The 16290-nt window shown below is 32.8% G+C and overlaps 1 protein-coding gene across 13 annotated transcripts in view; it reads right to left on the bottom strand.

Annotated features, from left to right (window-relative positions):
- The window catches only part of CSNK1G3 (casein kinase 1 gamma 3), a 127395-nt gene that overhangs the window by 16835 nt on the left and 94270 nt on the right, over positions 1–16290 (bottom strand). For 3 of the 13 annotated variants that reach the window (XM_059063503.2, XM_059063506.2, XM_067031497.1), the window contains 5 exons: positions 15405–15490; positions 15203–15287; positions 12835–12983; positions 9827–9922; positions 6052–6147 (listed from right to left, as the gene is read on the bottom strand). In XM_059063503.2, coding sequence (XP_058919486.1) covers positions 6052–6147; positions 9827–9922; positions 12835–12983; positions 15203–15287; positions 15405–15490 — 512 coding nt within the window. The remainder of the gene's footprint in view (positions 1–6051; positions 6148–9826; positions 9923–12834; positions 12984–15202; positions 15288–15404; positions 15491–16290) is intronic. The other 10 variants (XM_059063507.2, XM_059063509.2, XM_067031500.1 and 7 more) reach the window with 5 other exon arrangements.

Raw genomic sequence — 16290 nt, 5'->3', positions numbered from 1 at the left:
CTGTTCTTGTTCTTAAAAAAAATTTCTGTTATTCCCACTTGATAAGAAACTTAGGGCAATTCTTGTTTTAAGAGGTTTATAAAAAAGGCAACTAGGCCAAGTTTTACTATCACTGTATCAGAGTTGAAGGGGAGGCAGTGGGGAAACAGCGTGCAGCTAAGCGTGGGAGAAAAACAATGGTCCATTTAATGGCTGCCTGCCCAATCTAATTCCAAAAGAAGTCATTCTCACGGACTTGAGTACAAAGATAACACATGGTATCTTTGTGATCAACCATGTCAAAAGGCCAATTAATACAGTTTCCAAATATAATTAATTCAAATTAGTTACACTACTATCTTCCTAATTTGGAGTCTTGAAGCATGTTACCAAGCACTCAGTAGAGGCACAATATATTAATTAACCAGATCTTCATCTATCCAATAAATATATTAGAAATATTAAAAGATTATCTATTTTACTCACCCACTCAGCTTTTTCTAAAAGTCATCTATAAGAAAGCACACTAGTAAATAATATAATTAAAAGAGTAACTTCCAAAGAGTTTATTGGACCTGTGCTAGGGTTCACATAACTATATGGAACCAACTTTCTAACATATTCTAAAAGCTATAGAGTTACAATGAATATTCTTGATATTCCAACTGATAATCCAAAGGCCCAGTGACATTCTCACTGACTTTCAACAAAGAGAAACCAAAACGGATTCTCAGTCTAATGTTCACTTACAGAAGTATTAAGCAGAGCACTCTATTCTTTGAGTATTTCAGTCCTTCGAGATGTGACTGTAAATATTACTGGCAAAGTGCTAAATTCCTTAACTTGAGATATCTGTTTTTCTTTAATTAACAATAATCTTTTGATGTTCACACTACCTGCCCTTTGTTGCAAAACTCCTATTTATCAAAGCTCCCCCCATCACCTCCTTAGAGCAGTTCTCTAAGGGTTACTTGACATGCCGCCTTCTGGGCTTGACGTCCTAAAACTTCCTGCCGAATTAAACATAACTCTAAACTTTTAGGTTGTGAATATATATTTTTAGTCGACAAAACCACAGCATTTAAAAAGTCTCCTGTCTTTTGTTTTGGGAAAAGTGAGCTCAGTTTACACTATATTCTCTTCCCTACTACAGTAGTTATTAAAATCTTTCTTTACTGCCAGAAAAAAAAAAAAGAATATCGAAACAAATGCGTAATGCTGATTTACCCCAATTATAACTAAACAAGGAATTCCCTAAACTAAATTAAAAAGATGAACTGGAAATTATTTATGTAATAAAGGCAGCAACTACTCCCCTTCCACAACCTCCCTCTCTTACTCAGACTTCAGCACCCCAGAAAACAATGAATAGAAAGATATGACTGTTCTAGTCACTCAATTCTTTTCCTTATTAGTACCTCAGTATTTTCAAAGACTTGATAAAGAAAACTGAAACTGGTTATCTGAAACATTTTAGAAAGGTCTGCATTAACAATTAGCATGATGGAAAACTGACTCAGATATGATATCTATTACTCCTCTGACTTTTAATCACATATGTTTTCTTAACGTTTCAGGATACATTTGTCTAATTCTTTTTCTGTTATCATCACCTGTATCTGTATTTCTGAAGTGACACCGAGTAAAATATCAGACTGCTTATTACAACAATTAATGTTATTCTTATATTGCATAATGTTATTCTGGCTGCATAACACATCTGCGCCACTTGTGATTCTGTCCTTTTTTCCCCAGTGTCACATTGTTCCTTAAATGCAAAGGAGCTTTCCAAACAATCAGAAGGTATCCCATACCATGTAAAATAGTAGTGCCCTTAACAGCTGTATTCTTCCCTCTGCTTGCCATGCCTTCTCAGCTTTTTTTGGATCAGATTTTTAGTTAGCATCGAGCTCCATGGACTGTGTTACAGTGAAAGGCTCAACACAGTGGAATTAGAGACTAGTACTATATGCTGCCAGCCATACATTTTAAAACCTAATTTTGGAAATCCTGATTTTCCAGGTAGAAACATATCAAAAAGGGATAACTGACCCATCCCTTTCCCTCAACCCCCATACCCAACTAAATTCTATCTTCTAGTTATCTTTTAAGTCCTTTTATTTCTCTCCATCTCCACTACCCATCATCTCTCCTCAGCTGTGGACTTTTAAGAGTTGTGTCCTTGCCTTAGACTTGTCTCCCTTCAATCTAGTCTCCAGCGAAAGTAAACTTTGTAAATACTAACCTAATCAAGTTAGTTCTCTATCTAATTCTCTTTATGGCTACCCAATACCCTCAGACCAAAGTCCAAATTTAATAACAAGACCTTTTAGGTCCTTCACAATTTGCCTCCTGCCTACCTGTCAGTCTCATTTCTCAATACGTACCAGCTTGACCAAATTGCATTTAATTCCTCAATCTGTCAATCTCTCCTCCACAGTCTTAAGTATGTTGTTTTCTCTGCCTGGTACACTCCTTTCTTAACCCCTTCTACGTTCTTCGATTGCTAAGCCCTACTGATTCTTCACTGAAAATGTGTGAAAAAATAGAATATAAATAATACCATTTTTTCCAGGAAAACTTACTTAACCCGCTAAACCCAAGTTAGGTGCTTCTACTATATATTCTCGTAGCACCTTGTACTTTCTCCACTTATCACACTGCCTGTTTATTAGCCTTTCCCATTAACTGAAAGCTCCACGGGGACAGGCACCATATTTGTTATTCTCCCTTTTATTCAAAGAACCTAGCACAGTGCCGAGCACCTAGGAGACATTTATATATATTTGCTGAATAATGAATAGCCAAGAAACTGAAAGTGGTAGGTCTAAGCTTCTCAGCCATATTTATTACCAGTGATTCTAAGGGGAGCAGGAGGGGGCATACCTGTTCCCCTAAAAGATTTTCCAAAACACATAAAAGCCTAAAACAACAACAAAAACAAATAAACAAAAGCCAAGAACAGATTCAAAATAAACTCTTTAAGGTATTTGAATATTATTCTTAGTCTCTTAAGTGCGAAAAGTTTATCAAATGTATAGCTTTATCCTTCTGGTTAGTAAATTAACATGATTTCACTAAAGAGACAGAATAAAATTAGATAAATCCCATTTCACAATACATTCATTTGGCTGTATCTCCATACTTCACTTCTCAGAGGTGGATAAAAATACTAGTCAAGTTTCTTAATTTACAAAAGCAATAGATTATTCTACTATTTAGTACTCCCTAAGCCCCAACCTCTATGCTAAATACTTTAAAAAAATGCTCACAACAAAACCATGAGGTAGAGCTATCATTATCTCCATGTCACTGATGAATAATCTAAAGTACAGAATTTGAACTTATGCTTATGCTGCTCACTACAATTAAATCAACTTGGTAACCTATATGTCTGATCTGTAATAATATACATAATAATTGTGAAAAGATAAGGAGTTCAAATGTAGACTCCAGGGCTTCCCTGGTGGTGCAGTGGTTGAGAGTCTGCCTACCGATGCAGGGGACACGGGTTCGTGCTCTGGTCTGGGAGGATCCCACATGCCACGGAGCGGCTAGGCCCGTGAGCCATGGCCGCTGAGCCTGCACGTCCGGAGCCTGTGCTCCGCAACGGGAGAGGCCACAACAGTGAGAGGCCCGCGTACCGCAAAAAACAAACAAACAAACAAAAAAATGTAGACTCCAACGTGCATTTCCTATTAAAAGAACATGTGAAATAATGAGTATCTGAGGATTTTTCTGTAGGTCCAGTCAAAAAGGCAAGAGGTGCTGGTATACATTTTATTAACAGATACTAACCTACTTATTTTGGAAATGTCTTTCCTGAGAAACTATTTGATGATATGCCCTTAGTATCTGTTGAGGATAATTTTTTCAATTGCCATTTAAAGTCTTTATATTTCTTGCAAAGCTAAAACTTGAAACTTTGTCCAACAGGTGGTTTAAGAACCATAGAACAAAGAACCTCAAGGCAAATTCTACTCATACTTTTATATTAGTAAAAAGATTTTTCTCTTTATCAGATAATGAGAATGAAAGAACACATTGTTTTCCTTTCTTCCTTCATTCAAAGTCAAATATAGTATTCAATTATCGTAATAATCACATTAGCACAGATTTAAGGCACTTTTATTTCCTCTATTATTAATTTTTAAATTACAATTTCATTAGTCCAATTATACCAGTGTCATATTACAATTTTTCAAATTTTGAAAGTGGGTAGGAAAAAAATTATAAATAAATTCAACATTTTGGAGTGGGGCAAGATTCAGGCATGATCTTACTTAGGCTGCTAGCAAATACACCATGACAGTAAAACTACCTTAATGTTCATCACATCAAGTTAGTTAATTCAGGAAGTAAATGAAAAATAGTGTAAATTTTTTTGTCTTACTTATGTATTACCAGAATTCACTTACGGAATATTAGAATGAAGCCAGATGTAATCTCTACAAGGCAGAAAAGTTTTAAAGAGATGAGCAAGAGTTGAAATATATCTTTGAGACCACGTGAAAAAATAGAACAAAGTTTTTGAGTGATGAGCCAATAATCAAACTCATTCTCCCTTTGATAGTCCTAAGAGATCCCAGAGCCATCTTTGGGAATTCCACAAAGTAAGAAAAAACTAAAGATAAATTTGTGGTAATGGTACAGAAGTGGTAAGAAAGCTTTCTAATAGTGTCTTAATTGTTACAGATTTCCCTGAACACTGAGCAAGACACCTGCTATAAAAACATACAACACTTAGAAACATGTAAACATATACAGATACATACATAATCCAGTTTGTGTTTATGGGAACTAAACATAATTTTCTCAATTAACTTTCCAGTGATATGAATTTGGGTCACAAAAAATTTTACAATTCAGGCACCCTTGCCTCTGAATCCCTCACTCTAGACTTTGACAGTGCTATTCAACTACTTCTGTTACACACATGACTGAAAGTTCCATAGACTACAAAGTTTTTAAAAAAATATTTGGTTTCACAATTTAAATTACCTCTAAAAGTTAAAGATGGGAAAAACATGATAACTAGTAAGAACTGATCTTTTAGAATTCAAATCAAGAAAGAATAAAACCCAAGCATAGATTCAGATTACATATATATGTGTGTGTGTGTGCATATATATATGTATGTATATGTATATATATATATACTAAGAAAAATGCAGATTTGGTAAAACATAATAGAAAATTGTTCAAGTGAAAATATGTGGAGGGAAAAAAAATCAAATCTAGGTTCTAGATTGAAATGGATTGAGATAACATTTATCATCTCAAATACTTTAAACTAGCATTCAGATTACCTTAAACTGACATTTTTAAAAGAAAGAAGAGACTCAGTAATCTTTTTCTGTTTTTATAATACATACAAAAGCTTAGAATTTAGGGGGACATGTGAGGGCAGAATATAGTAGCTATCTCTAAACATACAGAAAAGGGGGAAAAAAGGAACACATCAAAAAGAATAAGGGACAGCTTTAAATTTTTATAAATATCCAGAAAATTGAGGGAAATATTTAATAAATACTTGTCCTTGAAATTATTTTCTCCATGTGCTATTTTCTCCAAGTACAAACAAAATACATCATGATAAAATTAGGTCATGTTTATTTGACCAATTAATCAGAAAGTACATTCTAAGGACTGAGGATGAAAAAGTTAGATATCTACTTAACTAAGTTTGAAGGAGGCAAAATCAATGAAAGGGAAAAGATATAAAAAATGTTCTATTACTTAAAGCATGAAAAAAGACTGAGCTTATTATTGGAAAATCAAGTTTAACACATATTTCAAGTAATACATTTTGTTTTTCTAACCTATTGTGAGTACAACTTACTTAAATACTGCTGCATATGCTTGCAAAAATGAACAAAGGCAAAATCTTAGTATCCCTGGTGGTCTTGCTAGACCATGTTAATTCTGCTTTTTGGTTAAATACAAAGGAATAGAATTATGGAGGTTCAGCAACAAGTTTTTCATTAGGATATGAAATCATGCCATGAGTTCCAAAAAGGGTTAGTTGTATAAATTTGGGAAATAATCACTCATGCAAAAATCAGAAAATACCTGTACCGAGCCACCATGTCTGTCTGCTGCAAGGTGAGCTCTCAAATGATGGGGATTTGCCTGCTGGGAGTCCCAAGCTGCCCTGTGGTCTGCCGACTGCCATTTATTTAATGCATGTGGCATGCATGGAAGAAGAGAAACCCAAAATGTTAAACATCTCATCCTTATAATATAGAAAACAAACGTATAAAAGGAAATTTAAAATACCCTTACTATTCTGAGTCACAGATGCAGTTATCTTTGCATACTGAACATGGAGAGATTTCAGCTAAAATGCTACAATAATGTAATGATCAACCACAAAAATAAAATAGAATCACAGAATTTTAGAAGTGAAAGGACTTTAGATATCATAGACTCCACTCACTAACTTTATAAAGTTAACAAAAACTAGAGAGGTAAAAATGACGTGGTCAAGAAAGTACTCCAAATAAACCATCAAATGTTTTAAAAAGCTATCCACTATGTTTTTTTACAGTAGAGGTCCCCATTAGTTTTCTGATGAGGAACTACTTCTAGCAAGGTGAAAAAAAAGATAGTACTCAAATAGCCATACTTAAGGTCCCAGAAAACTTTTCTCTTCTTGCTTAGTACCCTGTTTCTGATTGTGAGGATAATACAAGAAAACAGAAAAATTCTTTGAAAAGAGAGAAGTGCTATAGAGAATACCAAGAGGATATGGTAAACAATTTTTTTAAGTGACAATCTTACATATATGAATCTCTTTGCCTCCTTGATCTTTTTATCTGGTTCAAATTAAGAAACCCATTTCCATGAAATAGGCTGATAATTCTTGAAGCTTTTAGATGACTTGGCAAACTTGTATGGCAATAACCACAAACTAATAATAATCTAGTAACAGAATTAGGAGCAACTGCTTAATAGGGGTCAATTTCTATGTTTCAGGAAAATGTGGACAGCACTAATAAGAAGAGGGGGAAGGTATACAATATTTAAGTTTCTATTACATGTTTGGTTCTGCATTAGCTGCTTTATATGTGTTATCTCATTTTTGAGATAGATAGTATCACTCTCACTTTACTGATGAAGACATTGAAACATTAAATACTTCTCTAAGGTCATAGAGGTAGCAAAGAGTACACAAAGGATTCAAACTGAGAGCCTACTGCTCTTCCAATATTAGTACTTAGCTCCTTATCACAATTACATTATGTTCTACAGACTTCAGGGCTCTTTTCTTTCTTTTTCAACCAAAGTAAGGAAAATCTTGCCAAAAAGTGCCAAGTACACTGGGCTATATGGAGCCTAAGCATATCAGGAGCCAGAGTAACCCTTTAGGGGAAGAGATGTTGAAATCAAGTGGACACAAAGAATAAATGTTCCGGCACTAAACTTCCTAAATTAAACTGTACAACGAAAAACTACATTCTGTGGCATGAAATATGTCATCAAAACAATTATGACAGTTCTATAATATCTTTTCATTAAATCTTCCAAATTTATCACCAGAATTTAGCAGATTTGTAGGTTAAAGTAAAATAAATTAGACAAGACCAAATCTTAACAAGATGAAAGAATGAAAATCATACTAAAAGAGAGACAAAGATCTAAATGTTGCCTAAAACGGCAGGCAACATTTGGGAACCATGGACCTTTTAAGAAGACAGTAAGAGCTATGCAACCTCACTTCAGGATAAACATCTGAATGCACCCAATATTTTCTGTAAAATTTCCAGATTCCCGGAACTTCAACCATTGACTCTAAGTTACAATTGTTTATCTGGGGACATTACAAAGGTTTCAGACATTTAAAGAATTAACCTTTCTTCTTTTGGGATTGTGAACTATGGGTTTATCACACAACTTAAGCTGTTTACTGCATCACAGATAGTTAAGAAATTTTTCCTAGATATACAATGTTTCTATCATGGTAAAAATCTGCATGTCCTGGTTTCAAATTCAATATATAAGCTATCCTAAAGGATTTCCTGAGAAAAAAACTGACTCCCTACATTTAGTGCAACAAGTATTACATCAACAAATATGGTTCCCACCCTCAGTGAGCTGGCAATCGAGCTAGCAAGATATATCTGAAACATGTAGAAAGTTAAACTTTAAAACATTTAAATTTATTTCAACAAAAATTTAATTCGACAATAAAAGAAGAGTTTCACTTATTACAATACCTAACAGTTCAAGTGGAGATCTTCACAGAACATGAATTACTGATCTTCTTCCATGTACATTTGAGAAATTAACTGATTTATAAAACAAACTCCAAGTTTTGATTTCTCCCATTTCTTTCTATATACAGCATCTTATCAGAGTACTCAAGCTATCAACAAGTTGTAATTTATATTGGAAGTAGTTTATATATAAGACCCTTTACTATCCCAATTTTTCTAAGGTGAAATTATAAAACTAATCTTTTAAAATTCTCTATACTTTAAAGCATAATGTTAAATATTTCTTAAATGCAGCATTTTATTTGGCTATTATTTTTAATAAGTTGTGTTTTTCCTTTGATTTCATTTCTTATTTAACCCTCACCTGGACCCTGATAGGATACAAAAAGGATAACACACTATCCTTCTCCAAAAACGGTTATAACCAAAAATTCTAAAGGCCCTGTTTAACTCAGGGTGACAGCAAAAATTTTTATGTCAAAAGGATTCAATAAAGCTTCTTTATACAAAAATGAGAAGAGTGAAAACGCTGCTCAAAATTTTCAACAGCTTCCAATATACCTTACCCAGGAAACACAAACTCTTCAATGAATCTTCTATGCCTTGTCTTGAACCTACTCTCTGCTCCAAGCCAACTGCTTATTTCTCCTTAAACATATTCTACATTTTTAAACTTCTGCTTTATATTTTTTACTGTTCACTCTCCCCAAAATGCTCTTATTCCTTCACCTGCCTTTAAAAATTCCATTCGTTCTTCAGGCTCATCTCAAAAGCCACCTTCGCCATAAAATCTTTATAGATCCTACATACTCCAATAATCCTCCCCGGCACTTTATTAATGTATTTCCTATGGTAGAGTTTATTCTGTATTGTAATGTAGTTATTTGTGAACTTACTGTAATAATGGTAACAGTAATACCAGCCACGAGAGTTGAGACTTAATGAAAGCTTACTATATGCTAGGAATTAAATGCATTACTTTTATTTTATAGATGAGAACTGAGGCTTTGAGTGAATGAGTAATCTGCCAAGGGTCAAGCCATATCCAGGTATGACTGATTCGAGAGGCTGAGAGAGGTCTTAGCCACTGATTACAAAATCATTTCTTACAGGTTATATGTTTTCCTTTCTTCTCAATTTCTGCAACGTGGAGAATAGTAGCTTTCAAATAACAGGAACTCAGTAAATAATTTAGTACACTAAACAAGACTATAGTTAGAAAGACCAACTGCTATTACAATTCATTCCAACAGGGTATCCAAATACTTCCATTTGAACAGAATATCAAACATTGCTCAAAGTTTATTATACTAACTTATACCACTAATTAGGAATTATGATTAAACATTTTTAATGTGAACATTAGGGGAAAGTGTCTAGCTATTGAAAATATATGCATTTTCTATCCTTAATATGTGTGTATATAGTCTGCTTTATAAAAGAAAAAAATATGTATTTCAATCCTTCAATACATACATACAAGTATGTATACACACACTTGCACAGGCAAATGCACACACATATAAAGCTGTCATCTGCGCATGATAAAACACCAAATATATTTATAAACTGTGAGAAGGTAATACAGAAGCAAATTAAGACATTTCATATCTAAAAGGGCAGCAAACCTGATTTTTGGATTGCTGTATCTTATCTCTGTGTTGATGTGCATCTCTGTTTGATGACAGAGCAGGATCTTGCTGAACTGCACCCACTGGAGTAGGCTACAATACAATAACAATTAGAATCAATGCATTATATTTCAGAACTCTTATTTAAAATTATTTAGCTACTTAACATAATCAAGGAAAAAAAAGAAAAGACACTGTTAAATAAAGTAAGGCCTTAAGAAAAGATATCTTTCCTAAAATATGTTGTTAAATACAACAAAGAGATTATAGCTACTTTTTAAAGTATTTTCAAAATATTTACATACTTTATCGAGTATTTATTTTTATATCAACAAAAGACCTTCTAATACTGTCATTACTTTTAGGTTACTTTTTCATATCAAAAAATGAAAGTGTATTTGTTTATGTTTCTCATTTCCAAAGCCAATATATAAACAGAAAAAAATATTTTAAGAAAATTAAGGGAATAATTTTTTAAATAAGCTAATAAAATTGCTTACTGTCAATATTTTAGCTCAGAAAAGGCGTATATAAAATTTAAATTTTCAAATATAATTCAAAACTTCATATAAATACTTTAATCAAAGTATTCAGATTTGCATTTTAGATACCATATATATTCAAATCACTTTGGAGTTTAGAAAAATACAGATTAAACTCTTAAGTAAGTCAGTTGTGCAAAAATACTTGAATCTGAGAGTTCAGCAGTTCCAAATTTGGAAAAAAATGTGCTTACCGTGAGCCATAATTATAGAAAATTTTGTAAGGCATTCTTACTTATTTAAAAAAAAAAAAGACTAGTGAGAATATGTATTTGATTTTCTGGAAGTCACCTCTTCAAAGAAAGAATTTAATGATAACTTCATTTAAGTAATCACACCCATCCCACAGTTATGATCAAGACAATTTTTTTTAACTATGAAAACTTGGTACAGTTTTAAAAACCTAAACATGCTCCAATATATAAGTATCAGTCTATTCCAAGATAACCTAAAACTGCTAGAATAATTAACACATATTTTAAAATTACAAATGTTCTGAAAGATGACTAAAGGAAAAAAACTAGCTGATTTTTTAAAAGTAATCACTAGAATATTATATTTTTAAAAAGTATATTTGACATTAAGAACTAAATCAGAAGTAAAAAGTTCAAAATAACTCATCACTCTAAAAAGTAGACTCCAAATGTAAGGTTTTTACAAAATTCAAAGAATAATTTTTATATTATGCTACCTGAAATGTCCATAAAAAAGAAATAAAATGAACCCTTTAAAAAATTATATATTCTCAATCCTAAAATGTACATGGAACCACAAAAGACCCTGAAATGCCAAGGTAATCTTGAGGAAAAAAAGAACAAAGCTGGAGGTATCACACTCCCTGATTTCAGACTATACTACAAAGCTACAGTAATCAAATCAGCATGGTACTGGCACAACAACAGACACATACGTCAGTGGAGTAGAACAGAGAGCCCCAAAATAAACCCACACACTTGTGGTCAATTAATCTATGAAAGAGGAGGCAAGAATACACAATGAAGAAAAGACAGTCTCTTCAATAAGTGGTGATGGGAAAACTGGACAGCTTCATGTAAATAAATGAGATTAGAACATTTCCTAACACCATACACAAAAATAAACTCAAAATGGATTAAAGACCTTTATCTATGAAACCATAAAATTCCTAGAAGAGAACATAATCAGAACACTCTTTGACATAAATTGTAGCAATATTTTTTAGATCTGTCTCTTAAGGCAGAGAAACAAAAGCAAAAATAAACAAATGCGACCTAATTAAACTTAAAAGCTTTTGCACAGCAAAGAAAACCATCAACAAAATGAAAAGACAACCTACTGAATGGGAAAAAATATTTGCAAATGATATAACCTACAAGAGGTTAATATCCAAAATTTATAAATAGCTCATACAATACCAAAAAAGACAAAGGACCCAATTAAAAAATGGGCAGACAACCTGGATAAATATTTTTTCCAAAGAAAACATACAGATGGCTAACAGGTACATTAAAAAATGCTCAACACTGCAAATTATCAGAGAAATGCAAATCAAAACCATAATGAGATATCACCTCATACTTGTCAGAATGGCCATTATAAAAAAGACAAGACATAACAAGTGTTGGTGAGGATATGGAAAAAATGGAACCCTTGTGCATTATTGGTGGGAATTTAAATTGGTGCAGCCACTATAGTAACAGTACGGAGATTCCTCATAAAACTAAAAGCAGAACTGCCATATGATCCAGCAATTCCACTGCTGGGAATATATCCAAAGAAAATAAAAACACTAATGCACCCCAATGTTCATAACAGCATTATTCACAATAGTCAAAATATTGAAGATATGGAACAACCTAAGTGCCCAACGGATGAATGGAGATGATACAGATATAGATATACACACACACACACACATCTCCACACACATATATATGAATATTACTCAGCCATAAAAAAAAGAATGAAATTCTGCTATCTGCAACAATGTGGATGGACCTAGAATACTATGCTTAGTGAAATAAGTCAGACAGAGAAAGACAAATACTCTGTTATCACTGATATGTAGAATCTAAAAAATACAACAACCAAATGTATATAACAAAATAGGAACAGACTTACACATATAGAGAACAAACTAGTGGTTACCAGTGAGGAGAAAGAAGGGGGGAGGGGCAAGACAGGAGTATGGGATTAAGAGACAAACTATTATGTATGAAATAAATCAGCAATAAGGATATACTGTACAGCGTAGAAAAATATAGCTATTATTTTGTAATAACTTTAAATGGAGTATAATCTATAAAACTATTGAATCACTATGTTGTACACCTAAAACTAATATAATATTGTAAATCAACTATACCTCAAAATAAAAAATTATTTGTTCTCAACTCTTTTTAAATAAAGGATCTGTACTATGAAAAAGAAGGTTAAGTACTACAAATAATGTTTTATTTTTATTATATAGCCTAGAGTACTCACCAACTGCTTACCAATCCAGTCATATTCATAATCAAACATATACCCTTTTCGATCAAACAAGTCAGTAAAAAGTTTTCTTAGGTAGTCATAGTCTGGTTTTTCAAAAAAATCTAGCCTTCTTACATAACGAAGATATGTTGCCATTTCTTCTAGAAAGGAAATAAAAATTTTCTCTCATTAAACTTTTCTAATACTCATTAATAATAAAATTATAAATATCTAAAAGTACAGGGTATTATAAAAACATGAAAAGTAACAAAATTCTACTAAAATTTAAAATATTATGAACTTAATAACAATGAAATTAAAAGGGGGAAAGAAGGGAAGAAAGGAAATAGGGACAAAAGATAAATCAGAAATTTAACAAATATTATTTTTGCTTCAATTCATTAGGAAAGGCTAAAATTTTTATTTTACATTATTTTTAATAGAAACCTTGGACAGTATTCAAGGTTGAAATAGAAACTTAATAATGCATAATTATTTAATCACAAAACACCATACTAAGCTCACATTTAAAAAAAATTATTTTAAATACTGATAGGAATTGATTCATACATGAAAGCATTTGTACTACCTTGCTGGATTTCCTTTACAATCAGTGACAGTAACTGACCAATAGAAGATTCAAATTCTTAACCTTGGCTAAACGGTATTCTAATCAACTGACCTAGCAACATAAAGCTATAACAGATTCATGAGGACAGTTTAATTCTTCTCTTAATTTCTGGTCATAAATATAACAATTATTTCATAATACATAAACCTTTGCATGCTATTATAATTCCCAAATATATTAGAGATATGTATTTTTTAAAGGTCATATTTTCCAGAAGTAAAAGAAAAAGCCATAAAAATCAATAAGCAAAATGGTCAGCAATTAGTAAACCAGTGTTTAACCATCAGAGCACATAAAAGCACTATCATAAGAGATGGTAGGTTACACCTAGCTGCTTTTTGATCCAATTTATTCATGGCAGCTAATAAGAAAAGGATCACCCATAGCCTAACAGGCATCAAAGTAGCATCCAGTGACCCAGTCACATGGTGACTCTCCCACTATTCCACTTTCTAGCTAATCACCTGCCTAATTTACTTTGGCACCCCCAGTTTTCCTGCAGAAATTTGTATAAGCTTCTTAATAAGGTATAGCCAATCTGCCTACACCTGAACTGTTAGTACTATCAACCAATTTTTTCTTTTAATCTTCCAGTTCTAGATGTTATAGCAAGAAAGCAAAATACATAATTAAAGTTTACTGTCAATGAATAATAAAAGCAAACTTGAAAAAGGGCTACCTGAGATTATGCTGCTGATACTATTACAATAATAATGCCAGCACTGTACAGGAGAACCTGTAAATATTGAAGTGAGATATAAGCTCCATCTTGTATCTTCAAGTTTGGTTCTCATTTAATGTTATTGCCTAAATCACAATAGGTATTTTAACACATTAGGGACACATTATTCTTATCCCTTAATTGATTTAGGAATCCTAAGTAAATTTTTGTTGATTTCACGTGAGTTGCCAAAAATCTACATGAGAGCAAATCTATCTTCATAAAGCTCCCCAATACAAAATTAGCCTAAAAGTAGTGTTAGTAAGATTTTACTGTACTTGGAAAACTAGACTAAATCATACATCACATACCTCCTTTGAGCTTAACATTGAGACTCAAATGACTAATATTGGATACCAAAACTTTAGTTAGTATTTCTAAGCACATATTTCAATTTATTAAAAGTATGCTATTGAAGAAAATATTACTTTAGCTGGTACTGGTCAACACTATTAAAAGATGAATTTTCTTCCATTAATACCATTTTACAAAAGCAAATATACACATTGCCCTGTGGTCTGTGTATCAAATGCTGACATCTTTTTTTTTTCATTTTTTAAATTAATTAATTAACTTATTTTTTTTGGCTGCATTGGGTTTTCGTTGCTTCACACAGGCCCTCTCTAGCTGTGGCGAGCAGGGGCCACTCGTTGTGGTGCACAGTCTTCTCATTGCAGCAGCCTCTCTCGCTGTGGAGCATGGGCTCTAGGCACACGGGCTTCAGCAGTTGTGGCACATAGGCTCAGCAGTTGTGGCTCACAGGCTCCAGAGCTCAGGCTCAGTAGTTGTGGTGCATGGGCCGAACTGCTCCACGGCATGTGGGATCTTCCCGGACCAGGGATCAAACCCATGTCCCCTGCATTGGCAGGGGGACTCCCAACCACTGTGCCACCAGGGAAGTCCTGCTGACATCTTCTGAATCATGTTTTAAGCATGAAAAAAGTACTTACCAACTTAAGCAACGAAAATGAACAGTTCTAGTTTTCTGTGTATAATAAGCACATGTATCAAGCAGCATTATTCATTACCTGGAAAATTTTCACATAACACTTCTATTGGTGTGGCTCGTTTTGTATCTCCAATTTTCTGATACCTCTCTTTTAATGTGTCAGCCTAAAACAGAAAGAAAAAGAATCTTGAGACATAATTTTAAAATTAAATACGTGGAAGAGAGTATCTTAATATATTAACAATTTATGAAATTCAGTAAGGAAACACAAAAACAATTACCTTTAAACCTTGCCAAGGAAGACTGCCTCTCAGAAAATACATGAACATATGACCTAAAGCTTCTAAGTCATCTCTTCTACTTTGTTCTGAAATGTAAGAGAAACATAAATTTCATTTTCCTTTCCCAGTTTAGGATGTAAGAATGGAGAAATGATTCTTTCCTTATATGTAAATTAATTCCCCAAAGCTCAGCATATAAATATAAAATACAGATCTGGTGCTTACGAGAGAGAAAAATCATGTTTAAGCAATAATGTTTTACATTAAAATTATCATGCATCTTTAAAACATGCCACTCTGATTTTTTTAGATACTACTGGAGATTTATTTCTTTCCTTCAATATCTATTCATAGAACTATAAGGCAAGGAGGAAAGGGTTCCATGATCAAAAAGAGAGTCACTGTGTACTACAGCTCCATCTTAAAAGATTGAGAATGTAACATATTAAAAGTTTTGAAAATACCTAGAGCTAAAAATGTTTAACTTTAGCTCTCCATTTCCTAAACTTGTATGAGCACAAAAATTCCATCCCACATAGTCTCTACTAATATCAAATACAATTAGTATATTGTGTAACATATTTTTAAAAGCACTGTGTTTGACACACTCCAACAGTAATAACTCCTCTGACAGCACCAAAAATATGCTGCCAGAACAAATTGCCATTTTCAAGTTGTTATTGTTGTTCTAGTAACAAAATGTTGTATAGCATATAACTGAATGATAATCACAGAGCAAGACTCAGGGAGGTACTTATAAATATTTGCTGAGTGAATCTTTTTTCAATTTTTTGTCACGTAAGTTAAATATTTAAGTTTTCTTAGCATTTAAAAATAATACAAAAATGCTGACTAACAATAAGAGGAGAAAATAATACTTTAATAT

This window comes from Kogia breviceps, chromosome 4 (genome assembly GCF_026419965.1).
Source record: "Kogia breviceps isolate mKogBre1 chromosome 4, mKogBre1 haplotype 1, whole genome shotgun sequence".
Classification (NCBI taxonomy): Eukaryota; Metazoa; Chordata; class Mammalia; order Artiodactyla; family Physeteridae; genus Kogia; species Kogia breviceps.
Note: the sequence above shows the minus strand (reverse complement) of the source record. Positions and strands in the feature narration are given on the sequence as shown.